Source organism: Pteropus medius, unplaced genomic scaffold (assembly GCF_902729225.1).
Source record: "Pteropus medius unplaced genomic scaffold, Ma_sr-lr_union100, whole genome shotgun sequence".
Taxonomy (NCBI): Eukaryota; Metazoa; Chordata; class Mammalia; order Chiroptera; family Pteropodidae; genus Pteropus; species Pteropus medius.
The window spans coordinates 7,142,020-7,155,313 of record NW_024344253.1 but is presented as its reverse complement, the minus strand read 5'-3'; the positions used below and the strand labels follow the sequence as shown (position 1 = coordinate 7,155,313).

The 13,294-nt window shown below is 36.2% G+C and overlaps 1 protein-coding gene and 1 non-coding gene across 4 annotated transcripts in view; one reads left to right on the top strand and one right to left on the bottom strand.

Annotated features, from left to right (window-relative positions):
• NUP88 (nucleoporin 88) overlaps positions 1–13,294 on the top strand; it is a 30,703-nt gene that overhangs the window by 8,438 nt on the left and 8,971 nt on the right. For 2 of the 3 annotated variants that reach the window (XM_039869679.1, XM_039869677.1), the window contains exons 5-8: positions 4,661–4,837; positions 8,220–8,406; positions 8,889–9,036; positions 11,514–11,612. In XM_039869679.1, coding sequence (XP_039725613.1) covers positions 4,661–4,837; positions 8,220–8,406; positions 8,889–9,036; positions 11,514–11,612 — 611 coding nt within the window. The remainder of the gene's footprint in view (positions 1–4,660; positions 4,838–8,219; positions 8,407–8,888; positions 9,037–11,513; positions 11,613–13,294) is intronic. The other variant, XM_039869678.1, reaches the window with a different exon arrangement.
• Positions 7,530–7,592, bottom strand: LOC120607993 (U7 small nuclear RNA). Its single transcript, XR_005654281.1, has one exon. It is a non-coding gene; the product is annotated as a U7 small nuclear RNA (small nuclear RNA).

Here is a 13,294-nt window from a genome sequence, read left to right as displayed (position 1 = left end):
AGGAAATGAAGAAATTTTAAGTGCTGGCTTTCTTCTCTTTTGATTGCTAGAATTTACTCTCTATATATATTGCTAGAATTTACTCTCTATATAATTTACTCTCTAAACTATATTCTATATATAGTTTTAATCTTTGAAGTCCTTGGGGTGTGGGGCGGGGATCTAAATATGTATTTGTTATTCTTCCTGACCCACAATCATGGTGGCTTCCTCTTGTGATTGCTAATATCTAATTGTAAACTTATGTTTACTTGATCTTAACGTTTGGGAATATTGAGAGCCTGAATTGAAGTATATTCCTCCACAGAGGATTTTCATCTGTTTCTGCTAGGAGTCAGAGGTTGCGATCAATCTAGGACCACTTTGATTCTCTTTGATAGCCCCAGAACTGAAAATTTCAGTTAAATGATTTTAATGTCTTATAGCACCAGTTTCTGAAATTCTAGTACCTCTGTCTCCACAATGGGGAAATGACTGCCTCTGGGAGTTGATAGATCCTGTTCTGGTGTCAGGCCATCTTTTCCCCTGCTATGTGTTTCCATAGCTTATCAATCTCTTTGACAACAAGATTTCCTAGATGAGAGGCAGTAGAGCAATGCAATTGTTAAGAACTGTGGCATCTGGGCACATTATTCAATTACGCTAAGCCTCATTTCCGTAACTATCCATGAATATTAAAAAAATAATTATAGTGCTCATTTCTTAGCATTATATACTGAATAAATGAAATTATGCATAAAAAGTGTTTTGTATCGGTCTTGGCACAGAGTAAATACTTATTAATCGACAACTATCATTATTAGATTATTAGAAATATTATTATATTAACTTGCAATCAAGTGTTGATGGCTTGAGAGTTAAGTCTCTTTAAACTAATTTTTATGTCTATTTGTTCCCATTTATTGTCTTGATTTTTTAGTTTAACTCAGGCAGTTTTTTTATTCTGGATATTTGTATTTCTTATTTTTGCTTCCTAATACCATATACCTTTTCATTTGATAAACTAAGATAAGATACTTATAATACCTAAGAACAATGTTGACTCTCAACTATATGAAATTGTGGTTCTATTTTAACCATATTTAATAACCTGTATTAAATGAATCTTTTTGGATAACCAGTTATATTACATTATATTAAAATTATGAAAACATCATATTATTTGTCTTTACTGATTATAAAAGCAATGTATTTTTTTTGTAGAAAAGTAGGAAAACTACAAAAAAGTATTAAGAAGAAAATGAAATCTTTTTTTCATTTTTGTAATCTCCTATAATCTATTCTCAATATGGCAGCCTGAGTGATACTTCTGGTATAAATCAGAGTGTTCTACTTTCCTGTTCTCACACACCATTAATTTCCCAGTCTTTACTGTAGCCCTGCAGGGCCTACAAGTCTGCCCCCTTACTGCCCCCTCTCTAGCTTCATTCTTCCCTCTGTGCCCTGGCTCTCCAGCTTCGACCACCTTGGCCTTCTTGCCATTCCTGAGACAACATCAATCACCCTCCCTCCTTAGAGCTTTTGCATGTGTCCTTCACTCTGCCTCAACTGCTTCTTCCCTACATAACCACAGACTTGCTCCCTTACTTTCTTCAAATATTTTCTCAAATGTCTCCTTATCAGAGTTCCCAGACCACCTGGTCTAAAGTAGCACCTCCATCAATACCCTCTTACCCTACTTTATTTTTCTTCATAGCATCATTTTCTGACTTTGTATTATGGATTTATTTCTTCTCTGTTTGCTGTAGGTCTCTATCACTAGAGGGCAGGGCCTTTTTTTAATTCACTGATGTATTCCCAGAACCTACAGCAGTGCCTAGCACGGAGTAGATACTTAGTAAATATTTGTAGAATGAGTGCATCCTACTGCTCAGGGATAACTACTTATGTTTTCATGTGTTTCTTTCTTGTGTTTATGAACATTTATATGTGTATATTTTTACTGTTAGTGTGTCTTTATATTTAAACCATTTAAAGCAGCACTACATAATTTTATGGCCTGCTTTCATTTAACTTTATGAGAATTTTCCAATGTTCTACATTCCTTTCTCATAATGGTAATATTTTGCCTTCTTACTTTATAAATTCCATCCCACCTACTGTTATTGGACATTCTACTTTTGTTTTCAACAAGTTGGTTTTGTTTTTGGAGGTGGGGAAATTTTTTTTTTTTTTCTGGCTTTATTGAAGTAGAATAGACAATTAGTTACCTGTTTTTACATTGTACAATTCAATGAGTTTTTTAAATTATAGTTGGCATACAATAATATACTAGTTACAGTTGTAGAGCATAGTGATTAGAGAGCTATATAACTCAAAGCAGTGACTCCACTAAATCTAGTACCCTTTTTACCCCTTACATATTTTTTACAACCTTATTAACTGTTTTCTTTATGCTGTGCTTTATATCTCTATGTCTATTTTGTAATTATCTATTTGTATTTCTTATTCTTTTTGCTCTTTTTTGCCGCCCCACAATCCCCCCTCCCATCTAGAATCCCTCTAAATATTCTCTGTATCTATGAGTTTATTTTCCGTTGTTGTTATTTTGATCTTTAGATTCCACATGTACATGAAATCATGCGATACTTGTCTTTCTCTATCTGACTCACTTCATTAAGCACAATACCCTCTAGGTCCATCAAGGCAATATCTTTTCCCATCCCCTTCCTTTTAGTCTGTGTGTGTCTTAATCTAAAGTGAGTCTCTTGTAGGTAGCATATGAAGGGGTCTTGTTTTCTTATCCATTCAGCCACTCTATCTTTTGGTTAGAGCACTTAATTATTTTCTATTTCAGGTACTTGTTGCTATGAATACCATTCTTTATTTCTGTTTCTGATACATGTTTTTTCTCCTTAAAGAAGTCTCTCCAACATTTCCTGTAATACCGGCTTGGCATTGATGAATTCCTTTAGTTTATTTTTGTCTGGGAAGCCCTTTATCTGTCCTTCAACTCTAAATGATAGCTTTACTGGATAAAGTATTGTTGATTGTCGATCCTGAGTTTTCATCACATTGAATATTTTATTCCAAGCCCTTCTGTCCTGTATAGTTTCTTTTGAGAAATCAGCTGCCAGTCTTATGGGTGCTCCTTTGTAGGTAACCAGCTGATTTTCTCTTGCTGCTTTTAAGATGCTCTCTTTGTATTTAACCGTTGGCATTTTAATTATGAGGTGTCCTGGTGTGGGCCTCTTTGGGTTCATCTTTTTTGAGACTCTCTGAGCTTCATGGGGTTGTATGTCTATTTCCTTCACTAGGTAAGGGAAGTTTTCCATCATTATTTCTTCAACTAGCTCTTCAACATCTTATTTTCCTTCAGGTACCCCTATGACACAAATATTTTTACATTTAATAGTGTCCCATAGGCTCCTTAAATTATTATAATCTTGTCTTCTTTTTTCTTACCATTCTGATTAAGTATCCTTGGCTTCCCCATCCTCTATATCGGTGGTTCGATCCTCTTCTTTATCCACTCTGTTGATTCCCTCTAATATACTCTTCGTCTCAGATAATGTGTTCTTCATTTCTGACTGGTCCTTTTTTATGATTTCCATTTCCATTTTTATGTTTTTTATCTCTTTGTTAAAGTTCACTGAGTTCATCTATGTACTTCCTCTAAGTTCATTGAGCATCTTTATAACCAGTGTTTTAAACTCTGCATCCGTTAGATTGCTTGACTTCATTATTCCTGAGTCTCTGTTCTGTTCTCTCATATGGTTTCTGCTTCTTTGTCTTCCCATTTTGGCTTCCTTTCAGTGTCTTTTTCTATGTACTAAGCAAAGCTCCTAAGTCTCCCAGTCTTATTAGTGTGGCTTTGTGTAGCAGGTGTCCAGTGGCACAGTTCTGAGAGAGGTTTAGCTGCAGGCCAAATTTAGCCCCAGTCTGTGTCCCTCCGGGGCCATGTGTTAAGATTCAGCAAGCAATCCACAGATGCTGTGCTTAATAGTTGCCTCAAAAGGCCATATCAGAAACCAAGGCCAGCTGCCACCAGTGTTGAGTCTAGATGTAGCTCATCAAGGAGCACCTGACTTGTGGAGGACACACCTGGATGTGGCTTGGGAAGGGCCACGAGTAGGGGAGGCGGGGTTTCAGGGAATCCTCTGGGCGAAGGGGACCTCTGTTATCTAGTTTGATGACATGTTCTCTGCTATGGCGGAGCTGCGTCTGCAAACTGGGAGAACAGAGGGCTCCACAGAGGAACAATGGATACCACCAGCACTTCTGCCTGGAAGAGAGCTTCGCCTCTGGCCCTTACTCGGACAACTCAGTGTTCCCTTGTAAGTCCCTGAAGCCCCCCGAGCAGCCGGCGATGGTACTCAGAACAAGCACGTCCACTGTCGCAAATGTCCGCTTGCGTACACTCCCCCTTTAAGAGGTATTTGTAGCTGCCAGCTTCCACAGCCCCTGTCCCATTCAGCCTCTCGGAGCGGGCAGCCTCATGTCTTCGCTCCCTCCTACCTTCTACCGTTGCAAGATTTTTTATTTCTCTCTCTAGTTGTAGTGCTTCCATTCATCTAGATCCCAGGAGATTTTGCTTGCTGTTTGCTCCATGTTTCTGTTATAACCTTGATTTGGTCGCAAGAGGAATGAACAAAACCTCTATCATCTATGCCATTTTTTCCCCCAGTCTTCAACATGTTGGTTTTAAATCTCTTTTCAGAAGAGCATATACCGCATCTCTAGGAGAGACAGCAGTTGCATTTGACTTTGGGCCATTGGCAGCAGTCCCGAAGAATATATTTGGACAAAAAGGCAAAGATGAAGTCGTGGCATACCCATTGTACATCTTATATGAGAATGGGGAGACTTTCCTTACATATGTTAGTCTGTTACACGGGTAAGTTGAGGAGGTAACCCACCTGAAATGAAAGCCTAGCTTGTATCCCAGTATAGGTTGTCATAGTTGCATATTTTGGAAATACTTAGTACAGGTCTTATGATATTTCATTTATTCATATTATTTGGGTAAATTTGGTAGAATTCTTGGATAATCACTTAAGGTAAAACTGGATTTGTTTTGACAAAGTATAGTTAACCAAAAAAATATTTTTTATGTATCTCACATGAACAGGGCATCATGGGAGTGGTTAGACATGGTAATCTGGTTATCTTATGTCCCAGTTGTGGGGAAGAGACATACATATACATGAAAAGAGAATCACTTATATCACATTAGTGGTACACAGAGAGTAAGAATGCAGAGGAAGAAGAAATCATTTTGACTGAAGAAGTTAAGGAAGTTTTCGTCGAGAAGCACTAATTTCATGTGGGAATTAAAGATCTAATGTAGGATTAGATGAAGCACCAAGGAAGGGTAAGAACATGTTAATTACAAGGGCCGCATGAAGTTGAATATGAAAATAAGCAAATGCAAGTGTCATTCAGGGTTCAGTGATTATTATTAACCAATGTCACCCCAATGATTTTAATTAAAATGTTTTTTCATAATAAAAATTTTTAGAAAAAGTTCAGTGTTTAGGCATTTGGGGCTAGAGCAGAGGATATAGGTAGGGGGCATTAAATGATAAAGCTAGAAATACCTGCCCAGGGAAAATATGGTAGAGTTAAACACCTAGTTAAGGAATGTGGGGTCTTTTCTGTAGGCATAGGGTAGTAGGAAGGTAGTGATGGTTTCTCACCAGGTGAAGGAAAAAATAATTGGTTACAGAAGGGACTGGAGTGGAGAGACTTTTAAAGAAGATGTTGTAAAATTTAGCTTAAAATCCAGAGGAGTTTTGAACTAGGATGGTTATAATGCAAAGGAGAAGTGAACATAGTAAATACTACAAAGGAAGGATCAATAAGACTTCATTTTTCTTTGGATAAGGAAGTGGGCCCATAACAGAAATACTGAGGTCAGCAAGGGCTAATTTGGAGGGAAATTTTGTTACTACAAATGGTCAATTTGACACCGTATTAGAACAATAAAATGGAAATATTTCGTGGACAGTTGAAAATACAAGACTGGAAAGAAGACAAAAGAAGTAGGAGCCATCTGCCATGGTGAAAGTTAGAATCAGTAGAGGATAAGAATTTTGGGAAAGTTTGTAACTGCAAGGCATTAGGCCGAAGGCTGAACATTGTAGTTTATTCATTTATAAATCAATTCAGATATTTATTTATTCAGGGCCCACAATGTGGCAGAAGACAGGAATACAAGATTGAAGGCAAGGTCCCTGTTTTGTGGCTTCTGGTCTACTGGAAAGTCATACAGCAAACTAATAATTAGTACAATGTGATACGCTCAAGGCATCACAGGGCACCATGAGACTGGGACAGAGTAAATGCTTAGGCCTGCCTCTCTTAGAAAACTAAGAGAAGATGGTCATACAAAAATTTGGACCTAAAGGATTCACTAGGTAGAAACAGGAATAGAAGTGGTTCCAGGCAAGAGAAGACAGTATGCAAAATGATAAAAGATGAGAAAGATGGAAAAGCTTGATAGATAGTGAGGCTTCACTACTTATTGTATTCTCCTTGACAGAAGTGTTCTCTGCCTTCCACGCTTGATCTCTTTCTTGGGAGGCTTTTGTAGTAACATTATTACCTTCCCTTCCCCTTCCCCCGCCACCACCACTTGGCCCTCATTTGTCCACACTGTGATCTACTTAGTTACCTTAGCTCCAAACTTGAAAGTCATCCATATCCTCCTATATCTAGTCTGGTCCCAAAATCCTGTTAATTTTACCATGAAATTTTCTTGAATGTATACATCCTTCTCTCCATTTCCTTTTCCTTTTTTCATACCTTCATCATTTTCTGTCTAGGCCATTCTTAAACAGTTGCCGTGAATCCCATTTTGGTCCCCTCTATGTCAATTCTCCTCACTACTGCTCACTACCAGATTAACCTTAGTAAAGTGAAGCTCCATCACTCTTGATTTAAACCTCTGATGGCACACTCACCCAACAGATAGACTCTGAGCGCTTGAACATGGCATGCAAGACCATCTGCTTCATAAGCAAGTCCTGAACATTTGCCTCACTACTGCTCTGTTGCCTTAGACTTTGTATTTCGTCTCCCATCATGCTAAGCTAAGTTTCTTTCCTGTTAATTTCTTGTCTTCCATGCCTCCAGGACTTTGTATATGCTGCTCCCTAGCTTGGGATGTTCACTTTCCCTTCCCAGAGTGTACTTTTTCCCCATTGATCTTACTTGTTTTTGATATCTTTCTTACACACCTCACTTTCTTTGTACTTTTCTATATTCCTTTGTTCCCTATAAATCCTTGCTTCGTTACACTTATTACATGGTGTAGAATTCTAGTTAAATGTCTGCTTTCCCAGCTAAACTGTCAGTTTCTTCAGGGTGTCGTCTAGCACTCAGTAAATGTATGTCTAATCCAATTAAATATGTGGGTCTAAAGCCCTGAGGATAAGCTACATTTCAGAAGAAAAAATGGGAAGTGATCAGAATATAGGTAGTAATTAAAACCAGGCAGAGTTTAATACGTTGTCACGTAAGTGTGTATTTTGAAAAGAAGAGGGCTCACAGCACCAATATTTTGTGTGTGTGTGTGTGTGTGTGGTGGGAGTCTTCCAGTGAAAACCAGAAGACCTGCTAGACAAATTCAAAAAGAGCTATAAGCACTAACAATGCTTAAGAGACAGAAATTAGAAAAGGACATTAGAAAGGTATGTTCAGAGGTAGGAAAAGAGAACTCAGAGAAAGAATCGCTACAAATGATAAGCATTTTAAGACGCAATCATTGTTAGTGGTAACTGCAATAGAAGGTCGAGTTAAGTGCCTCTTGGATTTAGCAACTAGAATCCCATTGACCTTTGCCAGAGAGTAGCTTCAGTGGCAGAGGCATAAACCACAGTAAATTTGGGGCAGGGTTTTTCATCCTCTGTGTATTGATATCTTGAGCTGAATATTCTTTGTTGTAAGGGACTGTACTGTGGGTGAATATTTAGCAGCATTTCTAGACTCTAGACATCTTTAATCCACCTCCTAACCCTCTGTCCCCCAGTTGTGACAACCAAAAATGTCTTCAGACATTGCCAACATCCCAGGGATAAAATTAGCTTTAGTTGAGAAGCACCAGGATGGTGAAAATGAAGTGGGAAAGCAAAAAAGTGGAGACATTGGACATATACTGTTTTTAGTCAGGGTATGATAGCTGGAGAAAGACAAAGCCAAAAAAGTGTTTTAAGTGATGGACATGGTTGTCTTCTGTCAACATTGTTTCATGCAAATATGTTTCCCTCTTTCTTTAGCCCTGGGAACATCGGAAAGCTATTAGGTCCATTGCCCATGCATCCTGCAGCTGAAGATAACTATGGTTATGATGCTTGTGCAATACTCTGCTTACCCTGTGTCCCCAACATCTTAGTGATTGCTACTGAATCAGGAATGCTATATCACTGTGTTGTGCTGGAAGGGGAAGAAGAAGATGACCAAACAGTAAGTCAGGCTAGTGTGGGTATATTTGTATCTCTAATACCCTGTATACTTCCCGGACCAGTACGAATGCTTAGTACATGAGGAATTTTAGTTTCTATCTGACACTTCTTTATAATTTGGAATTAAACAATTGAAGCGTACTTAAAAATTTAAATGAGTAGAAGTTAGAAGGTACCCAACTTAATTGTCCCAACAACCTACATATTTCTTTCTGAACTCTAAATTTCAGTCTTCGGTGACAGATATAAAGAACCTTTGAATCCCTGCATTGGCTCTTGTCTAAACTTGTTTATTTACATCTTTCTAAAAGAGGAGAGACTGGTTTTTTTTCTCTTGTAAGAATAACAAGGCCCTGTCAGAAAAGGGAGTAGGTTTAAGAATTTGACAGCACTATTTGATGCAGCTTTTTTATTCAGTTTTTAATTGTGTACATTTTCAAATGAATATGAAAAACTAAAATTACAATGCTTTTTTTTTTATAGTCAGAAAAGTCTTGGGATTGCAGGGCCGACCTTATTCCTTCTCTGTATGTGTTTGAGTGTGTTGAGTTGGAGCTTGCCCTGAAACTGGCATCTGGAGAGGATGATCCTTTTGATTCTGACTTTTCTTGTCCAATCAAACTTCACAGAGGTAAAGCATTCACTAAATTTAGTTCTTTTATCCCATTATACTTATACTAAGACTGTCACAGACTGTTCTCATGTATTTTGTTTTTGTTCTTTGGTTCCAGCTTTTAAAAATTTGACTAGGGTCTTTTGGCCTTTTAGTCACTACATTACACTTTAGCTTTAGGAAAGACTTAAGCAAATTTCCCAAGTTTTAAGATAGTGGTCATCAGCCTGGATCTACCCAGATTCATAAATGTGAATTTCTTCTAGTTCAATCAAAAGTAGATTTCGTGATTCAAAAACTTAAATATATGCAAACTTGAATAAACTTTTACAAAGTATACTAATACTAAGATCTCTTTAAAATATCTTTCTTCATTTTTTAGAACACATTCTACCCAGATCCAGTTTGAATGTTGTTCTTTTTATCTTTTTTCTTTTGTTTTAACTTACCTGGGTTGGTTCCACTGGCAACTTATTTATATTCATCTAGGAAGCTCTTGGATAAACAGCTGAGACAGTCAAAGAATGTGCTGTTCAGACACAGAATGGCTGAATGGAAGGAATGTGTGACTAGGAGTCTGGAGTGTCCTAGGTTTTAGTTACAGCTCTAACATTAATATGCTCTATAGTACTGAGCATTTACTCAGTTTCTCTGGTCTTCGGTTTGTTTTGTCTGAAAACAATAGGAATAACATAAAATGATCTTTAAGGTCTCTTCTAACACAAAACTCTTGTAATCCTATTTGCCCCTCCACCCTTTTTCAGAGTCTCTAGGATCTTGTCTCCTCTATGAAGAATGAGGAACAAAGCTTACACAGTCTGGAATATATTGGGTGTGGCTTTCATAGTTTTCTTCTGTCCATTACAGAGAGAGGGAGTTCAATTTTGTAGCAACCTGACCAAATCTGCTTAAAGTCTTATTAGCTAGTTTGCATAAGTTTGGTAATAATGGCTTCAACTCTGTACTAAAGTATAGCCAAAACATTTAAGGGGCTAGTAGTCCTTATATAATAAACCAATAAAGAGAACTCTGGGCATGTCTAATTCAACAGTGTTTGGAGACGTATGTCTCAGAACTTTGCTTTGTAGATAAGGAACTTGAGACCTACTGAGTTAAAGTCATGTAAACTAATAGATTTCCTTATAGAGATACTCATATCTTTGGGAAATCTTAAATGTAGGCATTTTTATCTTCGTTCTTCTAATAAGAGTTAATATTTTCATATGTGAAGTAATAAATTTTTGATTCATTAGTATTTGTACTGAAGACATTACAATCCCTGAAATCCAGATTTTTAATGACATAAGTGAAATAAATAACATATAATGTAGGGGTTGTCTAACAAATTTCCTGCTTCAGTTACTAATGTTTTTCTTAACAGATTTTTGTTACCTCCCAATATTAAGATTTTTCCGTTGACTTTAGCACCACAGACACATTTTGAAGTGCCGTTTTAAACAATGGTAGACCTGATGAGATAATTTAAGCTTTAAATTAAGTCTCAAGCAAATGAAAAGAACCTTTTCAGTATTTTATTGTTTAGAGAGATGATTGCGATAGACCAGTTTTTAAACTTCTTATAGCATAATATTTTTTTTGAAGTGTTATGCAGAACCTCAACATATAAAACAAATAATGTAACAGCCACTTTACAACATTTACTTACTATGAAGTCAACAGTAAGAAAGTGAAGCTGTTAGAGAAAAGAAAATTTTAATTTAGGGGCTTATGGATGACAGTTGCCATCTTAAATCAGGTTTAGTATATACATTATTACTCTATCTAGTTTTAGTTGTCTAATAAGTATTCAGGAGTTCATCTTTTAGTCTTACTGATACTAGGGCTCAAAAGAATTATAAGAAAATTTCATTAAAGTTATGTAACAACTGCTCATATTTCTTAATATAAATATAAATGATTGCTTAAACAAAAATTATATCCAAAACTTAAACTTAAAAACTATCTGTACATAAACATTATCAAGGGAAGTAAAATTTCACATTTCACACCTGACTTACTGTACTATGACAGAACTGTTCACTAATCAATTGCACTGAAGTTTTTTAATATCTGTGCTGTAGGAGTGTACTTGCTTCAACAATCTTATGTAAGTAAATGTGTGCAAGCGTAGGTTTTCCACAGAGCTATAACCTTTATTAATCACCATTTTATTTTGAAGAACTATAAATACACAGAGATAGACAGAAAGGTATAAACTGGACAGCAAGTGCTTATGTTTTGGTGAACTCTGTTGTTTTACTATTTAGAAAATAACATATTTGGATTGTGTTTATTATACTTTTAAAAATACTTAAAACATATTTGAAAATTGAATTCACATTTAAAAAATTTTAAACCCTGGACATAGTGCCACAATATGAAGCTCCTTTCGATTTTCCATGACTTCTATCAACAAATGTGTTTGTGGGCTGCTGGGATGAAATCTTTCCATTTTCTATTGGCTACCTTTGTATCATTAATGATTCCATTTGCAGATCCCAAATGTCCCTCAAGGTATCATTGTACTCATGAAGCTGGTGTACATAGTGTTGGGCTAACTTGGATTCATAAACTTCATAAGTTTCTCGGATCAGGTGAGTATTCTGAGCTTTTCAGTATATTTCACAGACTCTCTCAAAAAGTAGTTTGGAATAGAAAAATAATAGTGAAAATCAATGAAACCAGAAGTTGTTTCTTTGATAAGATCACCAAAATTGACAAGCTTTTAGCTAGACTGACCAAGAAATAAAAGAGAGAAGATTCAAATGACTAAAATGAGAAGTGAAAGGGGATATTACTGCTGACCTTACAAAAACATAAAAGATTATAAAAGAATAACATGAAATTATGGCAATTAGATAACCTAGAACCTATATTTCTAGAAAGACATAGATTATGAAAACTGACTCAAGAATAAGTAAAAAATTTGAATAGACCTATAATAAGAAATTAAATTAGTAATCAAAAAACTACCCCAAAAGAAAAGCTCAGGACAAGATGGCTTCACATTTAAAGAATTACTATCAATTCTTCACAAGCTTTTCCAGAAAATACAAGAGGAGGAAACACTTCCCAACTCACTCTATGAAGTTAGTATTACCCTGATACCCAAAACCAGACAAAGATGTTCAAGAAAAGAAAACTACAAACATCTCTTATAAATATTGATGCAAAAAATCCTTAAAAAAATACTAGCAAACCAAATCCAATAACATATAAAAGTGATTATACACCAGACTGAGTGAGATTTATCCCAGGGATGCAAAGTTAGTTTAACATCCAGAAATCAATTAATGTATTACACCATATCAATGGAATAAAGGACCAAAACTGTATAATCATCTTAATAGAGAAAAACCATTTAGGAAAATATAATAGCCTTTCATGTTAAAAACACTCAAAAATCAGTAATAGAAAGGAAATTCCTTAAAATGATAAAAGGCATCGATGAAAAACCCACAGCTAACACCATACTTAATGGTGAAAAACCAAGTGCTTCCTGTACTTAGCTTTCTATTGCTGCTATAATAAATCACCACAAACTTAGTGGCTTAAAAACAACACAAATTTATTAGAGTTCTATAGGTTAGATGTCCTAGAATCATCTCACTAGGCAGAACAGTGTTCCTTTCTGAAGGCTCTAGGGAAGAATCCATTTCCTAGCCTTTTCTAGCTGCTTCTGCCTTCTTTTGCTTTAGCCCCATTTGCTATGTAACCTAACATATTCACAGGTACCGTGTGTGGATTAGAACACAGACATTTTGGAGTAGTCTATGATTCTGCCAACTACATTTCACCCCAGTGCCCCCAAAGATTCACATTAGACCGTGTGCAAAATACATTGACCCTAACATCATTATAACGACACAGAGTTCAGAATCTAAATCTCATGAGCTCAAAAGTTTCCATTCTCATCATCTAAATAATCTAAATTAAATATGGATAAGGTTTGAGTATAATCCACCCTGGGGCAAAATCTCTACCTATAGATTTATGAAACTAAAAACACCTTATCTGTTTCCAGAACACAATAATGGGACAGGCATAGGTTACAGACATTCCAATTCAGAAGGAAAGAAAAAAAAGAACCACCAATTCTAGGCAATTTCAAAATCCAAATTTTGTTAGGTTTTAAGGCCTGGGGATAATCCTCTCAGCTTACTGCTCTGCCCTCTTCATTTTTCAGGAAAGGTAGCATTTGTTTGTAGTTGAATAGTTTTATTAGCCCATTTCCCGCCTATAGAATTTTGAAAGTAGAACAGTCTTTTCTCATCTC